We start from the raw sequence: 20,060 nt of genomic DNA on the forward strand, positions 1-20,060 counted from the left end.
CTTCATGGGATTACAGTCCATAAAGGCAGAGAAGGCATGGCAGGAGCAGGGGCAGGGGGAACAGTTCAATCCATGTTGCTTGCAGCTGGGCCCTGTGTGTCCAGCAGGAAGCAGAGGATGGGCACTGAAGCAGGGCCAGGTTGTGTAAGCCTTGAGGGCCCACACCCAGCACTCATTTATGCCAGTTAGGCTCTGTGCCCCAAATACTCCATGTTCTGTAGGCATACATCTTTTGCAACATTTAATAAGGGTTCAACCTATTCTCTAGCCCACCACCCAGCAGAGGTAGTGGAGGAGAAAACTTATTAGGATATGGGGAAATGGATCTGTTCAGCTTGATCTTCTTGGGCAGCAGTTCAGTCCCGTAGCAAACATCAAATATGATTCAGCAGCTGTAGACCAGTCCTCTAGGCAGGCAGACACCAGGAGCGAACCGACAGCTACAGTCCAGTCCTTTCAGCAAGCCGACACCAGGCAGCTGTAGTTCAATCCCGAAGAAACCCCCAAGTTTGCCAACTGGCCTGAGGTGAGGATGTGGAAGCAGCAAGCTGCAGGAAGCTCACTAGCCATTCTTGGGCAAGTTTTTCTCAATGTCAGCGTTAACACAAGTTGAACTCAACAACTCTATGTAAGTCAAACCAATATATGCGTGTCATTATCAAAGAATAGCAAAGCAGAGCAAACCAAACCAATGCTCAGTGCTTGTCTCCCACTGTCCATGGGGTTATATTTATACTCCTTCATCAATCGTCCTTATACATGTTTGCTATATCAAAATATCCCTTTACCTGTATCTGCTTCCAAAAAATAGTCTCTCACATATTTGCTTTAGCAATACATCCTTTCACCTGTGTGCCCCAGAAAAACATTATTTGATATAACTAACTTTCCAAAGAAACTAGAAGTTTCCACTTCAATGTTCCAATATGGCTGCTGCTGAGGCCTAAATTCACAACCCCGAAGCTGTGGGTGGCATTCTGCATTCGAACTGGAGTCGTCTTTTGCCTTGTTCTTATCCAGTCATTTGTTTACTGGTTTACTTTTGTTGACTCAAATCTTTGAATCCCAACCTCAGGAAAGTTGCCGCTAATTTTGTTACTAATTCTATAATAGTGTAACTCACAAACCTGTCCTGACTGAACAATAGCAACAAGAATGAACGCCGCCCAAAGTTTTCATGAAAGTTAAATGACCTGTGTACTCCAATTCTCAGTGGATGTTAACCGGACTATCCCAAGGCCAGGGGCATGGGGGAGAAAACAGCTTGGAGAATTGACCAAGTATTAGAGTTATAATAAAAATGAGCTCAGATGTAATAATACGCTGTGTGTCTTCCCCTAATGTCACGTTTTCCAAAGAGTCTGCTTTGCTCGTAAGCCTCTCAGGCACAGACTTTGCTCTACTTTGGTGTAAAGCAAGGCTGATGCATGCAGCGGGAAGCCGCTGCCTCAGAGCCCTCAAATCCAGTCTTCTGAAAGGAATGGCACCATTTGGAGCTGTTTACTGACAGCCATGATGCACACCATGTATAAGAAAGAAGTTATCCGGGACAAACACAGCTGACCACAATCATTTCGCCACGCTTATTTTTAAGTGGTGACAAGTTGGAAAACAGATCAAGCAACAGAAACAAATGCCGTGATCTCTTAACAAGATCCAGATTGCCCCATGATAATGAGATTTCATGAATACTTTAAAATGTGATTTATCAGATATACTTCTCTCTAGCTGTGCTGTGCATGCTTTCCCCCCAAGCACTGAACCAAACTTTACTATCAGTTCTTTATCACCTTGCCAAGAACATGAGCGAGAAGGGAATGTTTCCAAATTCCTATAAAAAGGCAGTGTTAGCTAGATGTCAAAAGCAAAGCCTTCAGAAGAAACCGACGGACCAGCACCACATAGGAACAGACACAAAATCTTCAACAAAGCACCAGCCAACCAAATGAAATAATGTAGAAACAAAAGGGTTATATACTGACTGACTCTCTAGGGATTCAGTGGTAAATATTCAGAAATTAATCAATGAAAGAAATAGAAACCAGGAGAATATAGAGCCTCTGGATGGATACAGAAAAATCATTTGTAAATAGTTCAGTACACTTTGTTGACTAAAAACCATACTCAGGCTATTCCTTCACCTCATTAATGGTACCTATAGAAAGTCCACCACTGATATACTTACACTGAAAGCTTGGATGATGTCTCCCTAACATCCAAAAATGGGACAGGGGTGTTAGCAGCCAGAACTCATCCAAACTAGAAAGGAAGAAAAAAAAAATCAAAACTGCCTCCCTTGCAGATGGAATCACTTTGCATCTTATGAACTCAAATTGGAAAGGGTGACAACTCGCAGCCAAGTTCAACCAGATTGTGAGGTGACTGCTCAACATGCAGAAGCCATTTTGCTTCCTTGTAGGAGCAATGATACCGCTCCAAAGGAATTAAAGAAAATCATTCTGCTTGCAGTAACAGCAGAAAAATAAAATAGAGAAGCCGTTTTGAAACATACAAATGTTCATAAATGTGAAAATCAAGAGTTATGAATGTATGAAATATTGTTAGAAGAGATTAAAGGGCACTCAGATGAATATGGAGATAGCCCATGTTCATGGATTGGAATATAGGATGTGGTGTAGACATCAGTAGCCCTCAGTGTTGGAGTTGATCTTGGGTGCCCTGTATTCAGATGCTGAGATCAGTATCCCAAGGTCAGGTTACAGTCTAGACATGGGCATTGTACTGACCTATGTGCTGTAAAGAATGCTCCCCAGTAATCGCCTATTGGACACTAACTTTGCTGGAGAGGGAAGAAGGTGGGACTTGAGATTCAGTGTAGGGACCAGGAGGGTAAGAGCAAGAGGAGGTGGAGAAGAAGTTCGCCATTGGGCAGGGTAGACCAAGAACATGTGGCCAGGAGAAGTTCACCCTGAGGACAGCCAACTCTAGCAGAAGCTGCCCAGGAGATACTAAGTTGTCAAGTCATGGGGCATTCATGTGGGTTTTACCAGCATGGAAGGATTAATATAGCTCAGAACCTGCCCAGCATAGAGTGAACAGCTTGTTAGTAAAACCACCAGGTGTCTGTGTGGTTTTATTATTCAGGAGCTATATGGGCTGGAGAGGGGCAGAAACCCCCATGAAATTCCTTCTATACCTCTATATAGACTGATCTATACTGTGAATTCAGTTTTCCTCAGACCTGGAGTTTTGGTTGTGAACTTCACGTGAGAATGAAAAAGGCACTGGACAGACAAACTGAGACTGGAAACAAAGTGTGAAGCTTCCCATTTTCAGTAATTTAACAGTGTGATGTGTCATGACCATGGATCATGGGGAACTGAACAGCACTGGGATTCCAGAATTAAACCCTCATGTGGTTGATTTTTTCAAACCCTGTTGCTGGAGTAACTCGGTGAGTAAAGATTAGTCTTTTCCATAAACGGTTCCAGAACCTGTGGGTGTCCACCATGAAAGAATGAAGTCACATCGCTTTCCTGCACCATATACAAAAGTGAGCTAAACAGGAATTGGTGACCTAAATGTAAAAGCTCAAATTACTACATCCCAGAAGGAAAATATGGTATCAGAATATGTTTATGATATTAGAATAAATAATGATTCGATAGGTCCAACCCAGAAAGCACAAGGGACAAAAGAGGAATTAAAAACAAAACAAAATGAGAAAGATATTTGAAAATATCTTGAAAGGGCTCATCCATCATATATAAAGAAATTTCAAAATTCAACAATAAGAAGATAAACCTGCTAGCTCCAAAGAGGGCATAAATGCTGAACACACATTTCTTCCACGAAAATATGCTAGCTGCCAATGAGCACATAAAAAGAGATTCTCAGTATCACTTAGCCAGGAACGAAATTCAGATGCAAACCACAGTGAAGTCATCACTTGGGTTTGCTGGGGAGACTCAGGGATCATTGTAGAAGGGGAGGCAGAAAGATCGGAAGAGCCAGGGGATAAGGGAGTAACTAGAAGCCACACCCATAAAGTCTTACCAGTGGGACTGTCTAAATATGAGCTGAACAAGAACACCAGCAACAGACATGCTAACATGGATGAGTGAAGGACTGTCAGGCCTCAGTCCTACAAAAAGACTCACAAGCAACTAAGGAATGCAGAGACTGGGAGAAACTGTCTTCACCAGGGAAGAGCACACCAGTTAGTTATACTAAATGGGCAGCCCTGAAAACATGCCTATAAGTAAGTAACATTATGTAGACTCAGCCTAAAGAGGTTGTATTTGTGTATTTAGTGTGTGTGTGTGTTTACATAACAACAATTAATGAAAGAAGAGGCCATGAATTTGAAAAGGAGCAGTATGTGGGAAGGCTTAGGGGGGAGAGAGAGAAGGGGGTAGATGTAATTCTATTATAATCTAAAAATATTTAAAAAAAATAACTTGAAAAGAATAGATGAAAAAAGAAAGAGAGGGAGAGAGAAAGAAAGAAGGAAAAAAGAAAGAAAGGAAGAAAGAAAAAGAGAAAGAGAAAAAAAGAAAAAAGAAAGAGAGAGACACACACACACAGTGAGAATGCCAGAATTACCACAAGGTGGGGGGTGTGTAATGAATGCACGGTTGGTGGGGATGTGGGGGACGTGTCTCCCTTTGGACAGCAGTTTGATTCCTCCCCAGAAGTTAAACACAGCATTATGCTGTGAGCCAACAGTTCCATTTGCAAGTACATACTCAAGACATAAACAAATACGTCTCCAGAAGACCTGGCAAAGCAATGCCTGTAACCAGCGGTATTCTCATTAGCCCAACACTGCAGTAACCGAGATCCCATCAAAGTAGCCACGGTGCATCCAGCAGAGAGGTCTCGGGCTTAGGAGGGTGGGCAGTGTCCATTTTTCAGACAGCATGAAACCTCGAAACATTGTGCCTAGTCAAAGATGACTGTCACCAAGGATCCCATGTTATCTTGGCTGCATGAGATGATTGTGTTAGACAAATCCATAGAGTAGAAAGCGCATATGGGTGGTCACCGTGTAATTACCAACAGCTAACAAGTTGCTTTCTAGTACTTCCGGTTACTGTAAAGGTAGAATGTGGTGATGGGATGCAACCCATACATATTCAACCCAGAACACACTAAGACCCCTGGTCTATGCGCTCAAATGAGTTTTATGGACGTCGGTCACATCTCAGGATTCAAAAACACAAAGTACTAGCACACACCTAGAAGGAAAAACAAGTTTAACCCTCCCCCCACCCCCCAGACCTCTTGCTAGTCTTTATTTTCTTACTCAGTGACTGCATATGGAGAAGTCCGATTTTTTTTCTTGCTTCTGGTTTTGTTTTGATTCCATGTTATTATCACATGTACTAATTTATTTGTGTGTCTTTCCTCAGAAGGTGTGTATGTGTATACGTGGGTGGGTGCCAAGGCTGGGGTGTGGAGGTGGGAAGTCAGCTTGCAGGAGTTTGTTCTATCTTTTCACCCTGTGGGTCTGGGGAATGGGACTCGGGTCATCCAAGTTGGTAGCCAGTAGTGTCTTTATTCCCTGAGCCATCTCCACAGCCTTGGCTTGGGTTTCTTGAGATAGGATTGCACTATGTATGCCAGGCTGGCCTAGAGTTCACTGTGTGCCCCATCTTGGGTACCTGCCTCGACCTCCTTTAGTGCTGAGATGACTGCTGGGAGCCACCACACCTGGGTGGGCTTTCCCTTTCTTGGAGAAAGCTCTGTGACACACATTGTCACACATGCTGACCCTTGCCTCAGTTCATCTGGGAAGGTCCAGGAGCCTCTGGATTCACTGTTGCTTTCCTAAGGTAGAGTACTGCAACATGGGTGGTTTAAAGCAACAGATTCATAGTCTTTCCTAGGGCTGGGAGTCCAAAGTCTGAAGCCCAGGTATCTACAGGGTTACTCCTGGACTGGCTGGGGGAGCCTCCTCCTGTTCTCCTGGCTTCCTACGGTGGCACCCAGTCATTATCTTTTCTCAGCTTCCCCATTTGCCATTCTGGTTTGCTCTTTCCCACTGACATGTATGCAATCCTATTATATATTTTGCTTCATAACAGATTCCAAAACAAAGTGGGTTTGCTTGCGATTGGGCTGTCAGCTTCTTACCATTTGCACACATCCCACTCCATGGGGCAGTTAACTTCTGGTTTGTTGCTTTTATGTTTTGATTATGGATACAGTAGAGGGTCCTGAAGATCCCTCATTGTGTCATAGCTGTTCATTAGGGTTTCTTTGAAGTAAAAATATATTTATTCGGATTTAGGGCTTTCATCCAAATGAAAGGGTTACATTTACTGTTAAATTTTTATTCATAGCACACCTCCTCTTATCCCCGGGCTTATTTCTTACAGGTTCAGATTTAATCCCAAAGGAAGATACACACACACACACACACACACACACACACACACACACACAGACAGACAGACAGACATTGAGATTAGGCTCTCATTTACCCAAAGATAGCCTGGAAATCACTTCACAGTCTGAAATGACCCTGAACTCCTGATTCTCCTGCCCCCACCTCCCAGGTCTTAGGGTTACACACATGGTTGATTTATTTGGTGCTGAGGATAGAACCCAAGTCTAAGTTTATACTAGGCAAGTGTTCCACCGACTTATGCCTCCATCCCTAAGATGAATGTATTGAAATACTCTGTGACCGTCTCTGTAAATAGACCATATTCTCTTTGATCCATTTATTTAGTATCCACTAAGCATTAGGCCCCAGTGTCAGCTTTTCTTGTAGTGTATCAGTGTCCTAAAGAAAAGAAATCAAAAGACCCCTGGTGTGTATTTGTGGACTATTTTGATTGAACATAAAAGCAGTAGTAATTGTTTGTATTAGAAAGCACAGTTAACCAGAGACAGTGTGTCTCAACGCCAGCGAACCACCCTCATCCTGACATACCCCGTATGGTTCTAGGTTAGCATGGGTGTCTTGCGTCCTGGGAACTTCTTGTTGCTGGCACCCCAAAGTCACAGCCCATTCGGAGCAATGTAACATCCCACCTTGTCTCGTTTCTCACTGGTTGGCATCTTGACAACCCGGAGAAATGGGTTGTTCCTAAGTGATTGTATGTATATCATCGATTTGTGCCTGATGTCATGCATCTCCTCGTGCAGGTCTCTTCACGTGCTTGTGTGTAATGCAGGGACGTTTGCTCTCCCCTGGGGCCTCACGAAGGATGGCCTGGAGACAACCTTTCAGGTGAACCACCTGGGACATTTCTACCTTGTCCAACTCCTGCAGGATGTTCTGTGCCGCTCATCCCCCGCCCGTGTCATCGTGGTCTCTTCTGAGTCCCACAGGTGGGTTTGAATTTGACTTCATATCTTCCACCTGTCCTTTCATTTGTGCCACCTGAAATTCCCTTCAGGGCACTGAGGCTACAGAAAGGGCTCAACATTTAAAAGCTCTTACAAGTTCAGTCCCTAGACCCTAGGCCAGGTGACTCACAACCACCTGTGACTCCATCTGTGGAGGATGCAACAACCTCTTTTGGTCTCCACAGACACCAGAAACCACACACACACACACACACACACACACACACAAATAAATCTTTTAACAATTCTACTTTTGACCAATCTCACTATGAGAAACATGAGTGTACACAACCTGGCTTCATTAATTTTTCTAGATCCTTCCAGGTGTGTGATCCTGGGGAATTGTTGGGGGTGGGGGCTGTCTAGAGCAATATAGAGTGATTTTACAATTATACCTCAGGTTTCTCATTGATTTCACTCAGAGATGGAATAATAATTGATTAAATCTGAATGGCACGACCTTTATTGATTTGTAATTCAACAACTTCAAAGTCTCTCTGAGAGGAGAGCGGCGGTTATTCTAGCAGGGGAAACAACGCAGTTAAGGGCTGCGAGATGAAATCCAATTGTTTTATAATGAGAAATTAGGGAATTCAATGCAGACATTAGCAGTGTAATTGCAGAAAGGAAAGGACTGTAGTTAGCGCGGATTGGAAATCTGGCCATGCCTCTTTCGGTTAGAATTTCAATTTACACATCAGATGGCGTTGCTTTCTGATTGCCATTAGACTATTCAGTCGACAAAAAAGACATCTGAAAACATCACCGTGTTTTCAACATATTTGTGCGGGAGTTGGATAAACAACTCTCTGAAGTGCTGAGGAAAGACAAAGGATTTTCGGGGCTTCGGAGGCAAGATTTACAGCTTGTGAGGGAGACTTCCTTTGCTTCCCTGTGTTCTTGGTTGTTGGGGGTAGAGGGAGCTTTGCCTTCTTGGTAAAGTAGCCGCTACAAATAAATAAATAAATACATAAATACAGTACCAGGGACTATTTTCTTCCTCTTCTTCTCCATCTTAAGTCCTGAAATGTTTTTGGTGACCCAGAATGCAGTTTTCTCTCTCTCTCTCTCTCTCTCTCTCTCTCTCTCTCTTTCTCTTTTTAATCATACTTCCATAAAATGTAACCCCTGGGACTTTGAAGAGAGAGACCAGCCAAGGGTTAGCTTGAACCCTTTATCACTCCCAAACACAGGGGCTTACGGTGTAAGTGACACGCCGCAGACAGATTTACTCTTGCCAGTTTAAAATTTATGATGGCTTCAATGAAAGAGAAGCTCGCGTAATAATCCTCCCCCGCCCGGGAAGACACGAAACATCTAGTAATTAGGCAGTAACAAAATCTGGCCAGGCTTATCTTTGCAAATCACACTGGGTTTGTGAAAGAAAGGGAGTGCCCCCCCCCAAAAGCAATGAAGGAGGCTACCATGGGGGCAGGCAGGAGAGAGAGCTTTAGAAATAAATCTGCCAGCCACAATCGCTTACCAGATGTGGAGGGCACCACGGGATATGTTTAAATGAGCTGGTATTTAATGGGAGACGGTGTGGAGGTGTCAGCTGCTCCCTTCCCTCTGTACAGCTCCATCTCGGATGCTGTTTTCCTGGGACGCCTTTGTTCTCACTGGAACCACAGTGTAATTCCTGCCTACTTGGAGATCCACATCCTAGTTTCATTTTAAAGATGGGTCTGGAAGGAAAGACCTTGGTCTGAATGAGATCCATTGCTATTTCTAGCAAGGCCTGACTAATGTGTGCGAGAAAGGCCTGCATGGGTGTGCTGACTGGCTCTCATTGTCCTCTTTCTTCTTATTAACATTATACAAAATATTAATTCCTACAAGACAAACTGTTTATCACTCTCTTGTGGTATCCCTGTGCTCCAGAGAGCAAGCATGGGTGCCAGGCACACAGACTGCACTGGATCACGGCAGAAGGACCCGGAGCCTAAACCAAACTGTAAAACACAAGTGTTGCTCTCTAATTACCTCCATAAACCTTGGCGGAATCTCTTCGTTGGAGTCAAGACCCCCTGTTAGGGGAAAAATAAAGTCCTATGTTTGCAGAAAATATCATACTGGATGCCCTTGGGCGAAATATTTATTAGCCTTCTCTCTCTCTCTCTCTCTCTCTCTCTCTCTCTCTCTCTCTCTCTTTCCACTGTGTTTTACATACTTATCTGGAGTCTGAGCGGAGTGAATTGAGTTTCTGCCTGTCTAAAATATATCATAATGAAATGGGAATTTGGCCTCCTCGCTGTAGAAATTTTTCAGATAACAATTAAAATAGAACGAGAAGAACAGAGTGCCAGTTGCACTGTTCCCAAAGGCCCCAGCAGCATGGGGAGACAGACAGGTATGCACAGCCAGGGACAGTCACACACATACAGCTGCATACATGCACATGGGACCTCGCACAACCACTCACAAACCTGAGTTCTACACTCAATCCCTCCCCACTGTCTTACATGTGTAGAATATCACACACAAAACCACACACATGTAGATACACACCATCATACATAGTTCCGCATACAATCGTACCCCACCCAGCAACCTCACATATGTAAATTCTCAGACTCATAAACACACATAAAATCACGCACAATCAGAAAAAGAAAACCACATAGAACCACAAAGTTATATTATCTCACCCACAGTGCCATACCCTCACACGCACACTGTCACACGCACCGTCACACATTGTGTCACATACACAGTCACACACACAACCACAGGAAGCCACTCAGAGCCCACAGAGAGACATATATCCCAGTCACACATGACCCATGCAATCATAGAGAAAAGCCACCCCATCATAAGTGTGCCCCCACGCAGCCACATATGTACACTTCATCACAAATACACACCACACACATAGTTACACGCATGCAGAATTTCCCATGCAAGCTTATTCCTGCTCCTCAAACATACTAACTGATGTCTGTGCAAATCCATTCTCATTATCTTATCTTTGGAATTAAGAATTGTTTTGGCTTAAACAGAGACTTAGGACTTAGAAGACAGGGACTCCTCAGGGCCACTCAGTGTCTGGAGAGCAGGTGTCAGCTGGCCTCTGTGGATGACAGAGACACTGCTCAGACCTTCCTTGGCTTTGCCAGACTCAACTGGAAGTCAGAGCTGTTGTCCTTGAAGAGCTAGCTGCCTTGCTGCCTCTTGAACAGCCGGAGCGATGGTTGCCATTCCTGGATCCTCCTTCACTTCTGATTGGATGGACATTGACGTGTGCCCAGCTCTTCCCACTTAGTTAAAAAGTGGCAGCATAAACAAATGGGACCTCCCAGAGCCTCTGGTCAGTGAGGCCCAATGTCTCATCTGCAGCAGTAAAGAAGCAATAGATAGTATACATGAGCCCAGTGAGCCGCAGTCATGAAGCTGGGACCCCATCCTAACACCAGGAGACACTGCCTACAAATGTGTAACCCAGAACTTTGAGAGGGTAATCCTCACGGGCAGCGTTAAATTTATAAAGTAAGACTCAGACCCAGATTTTTTTATTTATTTATTTTTTGGTAAGGGACACTTGCCATTTGTCACTGCCATTCCCTTGGTGACAGACACTTTGCAGATTGCAGAATCTCAGCATTCAGCATCTGAAGTAGATGTCACTGAGTCCTGGGAGAGGGGTAATTAACTTGCATGAATGCGACCCCCACTACACCGTGCTGGCTTGAATGAGAAATGTCCTCCATTGTCTGGACACTCGAATACCTAGCTGGAGCCTAGAAGACAAGCTGTGTGTGTTGCAGAGGGTGGAGACTGAGATGTGACCCAAGCCCCTTGGAGGAGCCCAGAAGATAGAGAGTGAATGTCACATATTGGATACTGAGTTATTTATACTGTTGGAATTTGGTTTTGCTTTGTTCAGATTGGGACTGTGCCCTGCTTCTTGGCTCTTGAAGTATGGGAGTATTTAACTTCGTTTTGGCTCTGCAGGAGCCCGTAGATGAATGGCTACATTTTAGAGGGGATTATGGATTTTAAATGAGACATTGAATTTTTGAGGAGACTGTATTTTTAAAGACTGTGAGACTTAAAGTTACTTGTGTTTTTCTTGAGAGATCTTGGGGATGAATGAGAAAGGAAAGGTAGCGGCTTAACAGTGTGTGGTTGACAAATGGTTAATTACGCTGCATAGTTTTATATCAACTTGACACAAGCTAAAATCACTGAGAGGAAGGAGAGAGCATACCTCCAGAAGCTGGGGTTGTAGGCAAGACAGTAGAGCATTTTCTTAATTAGTGACTGGTGGGGGAGGGCCCAGCCCATTGTGGTGGTAGTCCTGTATTGTATAGAAAAGCAGCCTGAGCAAGCCGGTAAGTAGCTCTACTCCATGGCCTCCACTTGAGCTCCTGCCAGCAGGTTCCTGCCCTGTGTGAGTTCCTGCTTGATTCCCCTTGATAATGAGCAGTGTTAAGGTGATGAGCATAATCCAAATAAAACCTCTCCTTCTGGCCATGTTATTTCCTCACGGTAGTATCAAGAAAAACCAGGATCCTCTACAATGCCCAGAGTTAACATAATGAAGCCAAGTGTGGAGAGTCCTTAAACAACTATGATAATATCTAGAACATTCTTTCTTGGTTGTTTCTTATGATCTGTGTTTTGTAAGACAGTTTTCCTTATTTATTTTTCTTCCTTTTCTGACTAAGAGAAAGGCAGGTATAACTGAAGCACACAGCTGGTGTTTAATGGCTCTGTCAGACTCTATTATAAAACATCACTTAGTTACTTTGATTTGTGAGTATCCATGCCATGCCTGTACTCAAAAAATGGTAGACTCAGCCAGAACCTGTTTCTGGCTTTGTTTACATTTAATTTTTACACATGAAAGACTTCTGATGGCACCTCACCAAGGTTACAACCCTTTTATGATCATTAATTTTTAATCTGGAAAAGAGTCTTAGAGGCAAGATGGCTTGTCTGTATTAACTTGGATGCTCAAATGGAAACACACAGATCTCTTACATTTGGCTAAAATAATCAGGAAAACCCTGCCAAAGGTTAGGAATGTGATATTGTTTCCCTAATGCAGTCACCTTTTATCTAAAGCTTGTTTCTATTTAATTATGCTTGAACTTATGGTTGAAGATCTTGAGCGCACATACACACACACACACACACACAGAGAGAGAGAGAGAAAGAGAGATATTTCGGCTTTTGATGTCATACCTTTCATTGAAACTCAGCCTAGTTGGAACTCATGATAGCACAGGCTAGCCCCAAGTTCAGGATGATTCCCCTGCCTGAGCTTTTTGATTGCAGCTACAGGCTTGAAGTATATATTTGGAGGTTCGGTGAACCTTGGGTTTATTTTGCTTACTGAAGTTGTGGGTGTAGGTTTCTCCTTCCTCGTTGGATCAAATTAATTGGCAGTGTGTTAAGTCACCATCTGCTTTTAGGGGACATGATTGTGAGGTACTCTAGATCAGATCCCTATGGGTCGGTCAGATTTCAAACAATATCCAAAGCCCTGTGAGAAGCCGAATCTTCGGTGCTCCACTTCATGCTCTTTGTTTCATAGATTTACAGATATTAACGATTCCTCCGGGAAACTTGACCTCAGCCGCCTGTCTCCACCGAGGAGCGACTACTGGGCCATGCTGGCTTATAACAGATCTAAACTCTGCAATATCCTCTTCTCCAATGAACTGCACCGTCGCCTCTCCCCTCGCGGGGTCACGTCCAACGCAGTGCACCCTGGGAACATGATGTACTCAGCCATCCATCGCAACTCATGGGTGTACAAGCTGCTGTTCACCTTGGCCAGGCCGTTCACCAAGTCCATGGTAAGTGTGTGGCTTCTGGAACGGCCCAGATGCCTTCAGTCGGCGTCTCAGAAGGGCCTGGAAACCCAGACCCACATGTCTAGTTGTGATGCCATTGTCACCGGCTGTGGTGGGCCTGGGATTGAGTACAACAGCATCTAGCCTGTTCATTCATTAGCAAAAGCTCTTCAATACTTCCAGCACGTTTAGATTGTGTCTGTTGCTCTACCATAGTCTTGGCTTGGATAATGGATGCTGGTTGTCCGTGTTAGGTGGGGAACACCTGAAAACCTTGGAGGTTTGGGGTGAGGGACACAATAATGGTTTGTTTTCTCTCAATGTGATTTCTGCTTTGATTCACAAAGTACTGAGAAATAGAACTTGCTCTGTGTGTTAGCTGTGCTCTTTGTGTTAGTTGAAAATGTGGATTCGGGAGTGTGGGTAGGTACTTTTCTTCTTGGTTCGGTGAGGTTTTTGTATCGGATATTCTAGATGCTTCTTATAATGGAGGTCTGGGTATAGCTCCTTCCTGGAGAAGGCTTTGTGGCTAGAGTGTGGTTTATCCTTCATATCCCTGAAGACAACTCTCTTGGCTGAATCTCACCGCTGCGGTTAGAACTGAAGTGTTCACAAAGCTGAATATGAAGATTTTACATATTCGTCGGTTGTTTTATCAATGGTGTGTGAAACCTTTTCTGTGGTTCCATTAGCCCAGTGTTACTTGAATACATGTTACACAGCATCCTCAGTCAGTCGCCCGCCCTCCTGAGCTCAGGGCCAGGGAAATGGCTTAGTGGGATAAGCGTGTTCTGAACAAGAATTAAGAACTAGATTCAGATTCCCAGAAGACAGATGAAAGCTGGGGGGTAGCTTTATGTGTTTGCAACCTCAATGTTAGTGTTCCGTGATTGGATCTCTCAGGGCCTGAAGTGCCAGGTGCCGTGAGAAGTCTGCTGATAGACAGATAGATAGATAGATAGATAGATAGATAGATAGATAGATAGATAGATAGATAGATAGCTCGTAGATACAGTAGAGGGTGTTAAAAGAAGAACCCAACATCTACCTCAGACATATGTAAAAGTAACTTGTATTTGCCTGAAGTAATTGTCATCTCTGAGACCTACTGCCTCTGTCTGCTAACTTACACCTAGTCCTGGAAGCCTCTAGCTTCTGTACAATCCTATCCAGGCCTAGAATGTTCTCAGCCTCTGAGACCCTGCTGCTGAATCAGCTGACCTCTGACTTGTTCTTTCTGAGCTCTGGCTCAAATTCCTTTCCCTGTAGACTGATTCAATCTGGATTCTCTTGGTGTCTTACTGAATTGCTCTGCTTGGCCTCATATTGACTGTGTCATTCTGTTCTAATCTTCTGGCTCCTTCTCATCCTCTGGCTCGTTCTGTCTTCACCCATGTCTAGCTTGTTCTCTCTCTGCAATCTGACTCTGTACAACTGTCTGGTAAAACTGCCTCCTGTCTTCTTTCTTTCTTTGCGCTGCCCCCAAAGTAGCTTCCCTTTCTTCTCTTTTCTTGTGAGAGTTGGCCATATTCTGTTCTGTCAAATCTTTTTCTGATTTGTCACTTTGTCTGCCACTCAACTAGACATCGCTTTCAGGCATGGTACTTTAACTAACTTTACTTTCATTGTTTAAGATGAAAGGTGTCCACTAAAGGCTTGTCTGTATTCCAGCCAGAGGGATTAAAGGTGTCTACTCAGACTGAGCCACACCACAACTAGAAATAGCTTTTTCTAGTAAATAGCACAATCTTGGGTTTTACAATGTGGTCAAATATCCTGCAGTGGATTTATATACATGAACCCATTGGTGTGCACACCACCACACATATACATACATACATACATACATACATATGAATGTTCTATAAATACACACATGACATAAATAATAAAAGTATTTTCCTTTGAATTTATAGATCCTTGGCAGTTACTGATACTGGTTTTTTTAAATGATTAAAATTGGGTCTTCAGGCATATAAGTCCAGCTATCCTTCTGGTGGTGGCAAGGGCAGCCATTGGCTATCTGGCACAGTAGAACAACTGGCTCTCCTTAGCATTTCTCCTAATCAAGTTCCAGTGTTTCCTGTGGGCATCAAGACAAGGTAGGGAATTTGTCTCAAACATCCTATCCTGCCACATTATACCTCAAATAACGGACTCCAGGACATAGGATTTGTCTAGTGGTCACCATCTGGCCATTGTCCACTTATAGTAATTGAGACCTTGATATATGTTGTACAGCTGAGGAAATTCTGAATTCTGTTCAGTTTCCATTTCAGTAGTCACACATGTCATGTACAGGGTGCTGTGTATAGCACCTATTGTATAACCTCTTTTTTTCTTTGTCCTTAGTTTCTTTCCATTCTGTGAGTAGTACCTGAGTGTAGAAAGTTCTCGTGCCTCAATGTAGATGACAGATATAACAAGGGACACAGGCTAAAATTGATAATAAGTGAAATAATTCTATTGGCTGTGACTATAGTGATTTTAGTATGATAAATAGGGAATCTGGTGGTGGGTATAGGAGGAGGTTTCATGGCTCTGTCTCTACCTTGATCACTCCAGGAGGAAGATTCCTGGCAAGACAGGAAAATAGCATAGGAGAACCTGAAGCAGTGGCCTCAGACCTATCTATCTGGTCTCAAGGAAACCCTAGAGACTGCGAGTGTCCATTCTCCTATTCCTGATTGATTAGGAAGCAGCCCTTGATATCTCGTCAGCACGCATTAGCTATGGCGATTGACTTTTTTTTTTCTTTGTGTGTATGTGGTTGTTTTTGAGGCAGGATCTCACTATGTAGGCCTGGCTAGCATTCTGAGTGCCAGGATTCCAAACCTAGGTGTAGAGATTGACAAGATTGTGGAGCACATAGTCTTGTTTAGGTCCTCTTTGATAACAGTGACCTGTCTAAATGGCTGGTGGTATTTTGGCATTGAGTTCCATATTGTTGGGTTCTTCAGACGGGAGGATGGAGCTCAAGAGGAGGGAGGAGGGAGTTTTGGAGGAGGGAATATGGAGTTCCAGGAGGAGGGAGTTCATGATGAGGGAGGAGGGAAGAGGGAGCCCAGGAGAAAGAAGAGAAGATGCCCAGATACCTCTCTAGGCTAGGACTCCATTTGTCCTTCAGAGCTCCTTCCCCATCTCACCTTACTTAAAGCATTCTTCCCTGTGGCATGGGCATAGCTTGGGTATACTCTCCATTGTACAAGGCCCAGGAAGGAAGAAATACCACCCTGCCTGGCGCTCAGGAAGCCCAGCCCCCCTCCTCCCTGCAGCCAGCCCCTGTAAGCATTAAACAGCAGTGTTTTAATATCAACGTCCCTTCTTTATTTGCTGTGACTCGCTGTGACTATGGTGATTTTAGTTACCGTAATTAGGTCACCCTTCATGGAGTCGGGCTATTTTAAGTGGCTCTTTAAGGACTATTGTTGCAGATCAGTAATTTTACAATTGGATGCTCTCGTGCAACTTTATTAAATGTAATATGTCTTTTAAATGTTGCCCTTTTACAGTTATACGTTTCTAATTGTTGCTGTAAATGCATTATCACTTTGAAATTAATTAATTTTTGCATTTGGGCATCCTGCAGTATAATAATCACTAATGAGAAACTCACGGGGACTAATTCTCAGCACAGTGCCCCCTACCGGCAAGGTCATGTCTCTGCCGCCCTCTTCCTCCAGAGGGCCACAGGACAAGTGTCCTAGGGGTTCTGGGAGAGAGGTGATTATTCCTCCCGCCTCGAATTTATGATAACATAAAAAGAATGAGTAAAATGGAAATACACTGTTTTAAATGTTGTTTAAGCCAAGAATTTTTTTTTTTTTTTTTACCAGTAGCAGTCCCTAAAATGTCTTAAAGGAAACCAAAGTTTGCTGAGAGTGTTCGCATGATGAGGTCACATCACCATGGAGCTTTGTGTTGACACCTCTGCCTCTAAACTGCGTTTTATGTATAGTAATGTGTGTGCTAGATGTTAGCATCTATGATATGGCTAGGCGTGCAAATGACATCATATCAATATAAACCTGACCTGTGCTGTTATCTAACGGCATAAGAGATTTACCAGGGTGGTTATGGCTAGTGGTGTGTGCTGTCTTGTTTGAGAGCTTCGAAGCTCTCAGCTAAGGGGCACCTTGGCAACTTGTACCTGACGTCGAGACACCTCAGGTATCTGCCTGTTTTATTTTTCCCTCACAACACTTCTGCGGGGTCAGAATGAATTGCATCTGCGCCAGGAAAAACCTACCTAGCCTGTTCAAGAAAATGCCATCCTTGCCTCCAGAGCCTTTCGCCGACTCCTTCCGGCTCCATTTCCTTAGTCAGACACACCGTAGCGCCCCCGCCACGTGTGTCTGATTGTGTCGCTATGTTTCCTCTTTAAAACATTGACAGCACCTTCTTGACCCTCTCCCCTCTTTTTTTTTTTTCCACATTAGTTTTGAACTCTGGTAAACAACCTCCTTGCCAGAGGTCTCGGGGCCAAGCCAGCCCTCTATGGCTCCGCATGTAAATTTCAAGTTGAGCACAGTCACGTGCCTTGAAGGGTGTTTGGAGCAACCAAATATTTGTGTTGGCAGGTAACTGTCGGAAAGAATATCATGTGTTGGGGTAACAAGAGCTTAGCAGATGTTTTAGGGAACTGTGTTTTCCTATCAGTTCACATTTTTTTTTTAAATGGCTTGAGTTTGTAGATCTTCTGAAAGGATTGGGTTTCTCTTCCTGTAGCCATGAAAAGGCTGCCATTGTAAGGAGCCGTAACAGATGTGTGGCTACCCGGCTAATGGATGGGCCTGCAACGCTGGGTCCCGTTGCAGAGCTATAAATTACAAGCAGAGAAAGCACAACATAGCGTTCTCCTAACCTTACGCAGTGCCAAGCTGGGTAACTCTGCCCTTGGATAACCCGCAGCCTGGTGATTTATAGTCGTACAACTTTAAAGCATAATGAAGGGCCTAATAAATGTTGATTTGTTCTTTAAATTACTATTTTTAACAAAATACATCCCTCAAAGGCCTGTAGCTGGCTACTCTGGAGGTGTATTCAAGGACCCACCTCACGTCTGAATCCTTATTGGTATATTGGCGTGTCCCATACAAGGAGAGAAAGGACTAACAGGGACTTTCCAGTTTTACTCTCTTTCTCTTTCTTTCTTTCTTTCTTTCTTTCTTTCTTTCTTTCTTTCTTTCTTTTCCCCCTCATTCCCTCCCTCCCTCCCTCCTTTCTTCCTTTCTTCCCTTCTTTCCTTCTTCGCTTCTTCTTTCTTTCTTTTTTTTTTTTTTCAGTTGAGAAAAGAAAACACACCCTGCAACGTGGAAACCCATATTCCTTGTTGATCACAGCATTTTGAGCCTTCCAAGCATGGGTGGAATTCGCTGATTTCTGTGTTCCCCCAAGCCAAGGTATGGCAGGAAAGTAGACTTTGGGGACCTCTGTGGCCGGGCCACACATGAGCTTTCTCACCATGGCTTCTCCAGTGGCTCAGCTCTCCTCTTACAGAGGGCTACCTCCCTACAGCCTTCTTACCTGAAGGTGATCATTATTAGCCTAGGGCTCATTAGTCAGCTTTCCAGAGCTTTAAAGTGTGTGGTATTTGCTTAGTCCCAAGCCCATGCATGTGGCGGGTTTCAAAAGAGCCAAGAACTTGGAATCTTTAGGCAGTTGTTTTAAAGCTTCGTTCCCCTGCTTCTCTTCAGTCATTTTGTAATAATTCAACCTGCCTTGGGTCAAATGTCTGTATCCGTGCAGTGACTATGATGAGCTGTGAGCTCTTAATTCACATGAAAAGATGGTTGGAATAAGATCTAGGGGGTCTAATTTAATTTTTTTCATAGATTCTGTAACCCTGAGGCATCCAGAGGTATGCTTGGTCTCTCAAGTGGGAAGTGCCTTTCAAGGCTGTCTTGGCTTTCACTTCATGCTTCTGAAGTGGCTGCAGGAGTGGTGATCATTGTATCCTGAACTCATTCTGAAAGCAAAGTGGGGTGGTATCATTCTTTCCTCCATAAGAAGAGGATTCTGACTCTGACCTGGTCTGTGAGTCATCTTTCCCTGCTCCCACTCTCCGAAATTAAGTCGATAGTCCCTGTTCCTGGCGGATGGATGGGAGGCTAACAAAACACAAAAGTGACTTTTTGTAAAATAGAAGAATCAGCCATCCAGTGGCATAGACTGTCTACCCACAGTGCAGCCACGAGAACATATGAGAATTAATCAGAGGGTACCTGGGTTCTTGGTTCCACATGACCATGTCCCAGCTCTAGTCAGCCCAGCCATGCATTCTTTCCTAATAAATTTTTCATTCTGGAATATTCCATCTTTTCTGCTCTTATCCACTCTGTTCTCCCCGGAAGCATTCGAGGTCTCTCAGATTAGAACAAGGGTTTTGTCACACGATGTCATTAAAAAAAAAGGTAGGAAGTACCCGGAGCCCCTCAAAAGCACAGGCTCCACGTTGACTAAAGGGTCAGGGTCCAAACAGTTCTAGTTCCCAGCCTTTCCACAGCTGTAACCTCAAAAGAGAGTCCCTATATGCTTTCATTTGATATTCAAACATGGCAGTGTTGCCCTCACATCATTGTAAAGGAAAAAATGCTGTGTGCTTATACAGGAGGGTCAGTAGTGGGCTCTTTGCCTCTAGTCTCTCTGAGGTGGGGAAGGATTGCAGTTCAGAGTGTGTAAGAAATGGTGAGGCCAGGTCTCACAGCCTCAGCATATCCAGGGTAGCTAGGGTCAGAGCCAAAAGCCCCCAGGCACTTGGCTCCAAGCCACAACAATGGATTCCCTCAGAAAAGCATGATTGGAAGGAAGATTATTTATTTTGAGATCTGGAGAGCTGTAGAACAGTTAGGGGATGTTCTAGAGTTAGACGGCTCTAGAAATACCAGCTCCCCTCTGTCCTAACTCATGAGCAAGTTTCCTACCTTCATTAAGATT

At 43.9% G+C, this 20,060-nt stretch overlaps 1 protein-coding gene across 1 annotated transcript in view; it reads left to right on the plus strand.

The window, feature by feature from the left end:
* The window catches only part of Wwox (WW domain containing oxidoreductase), a 915,833-nt gene that overhangs the window by 261,658 nt on the left and 634,115 nt on the right, over positions 1-20,060 (plus strand). The window contains exons 7-8 of the mRNA XM_021170653.1: positions 7,120-7,305; positions 12,863-13,127. Of these exons, the coding sequence (XP_021026312.1) occupies positions 7,120-7,305; positions 12,863-13,127 (451 nt within the window). The remainder of the gene's footprint in view (positions 1-7,119; positions 7,306-12,862; positions 13,128-20,060) is intronic.

This window comes from Mus caroli, chromosome 8 (assembly GCF_900094665.2).
Source record: "Mus caroli chromosome 8, CAROLI_EIJ_v1.1, whole genome shotgun sequence".
Classification (NCBI taxonomy): domain Eukaryota; kingdom Metazoa; phylum Chordata; class Mammalia; order Rodentia; family Muridae; genus Mus; species Mus caroli.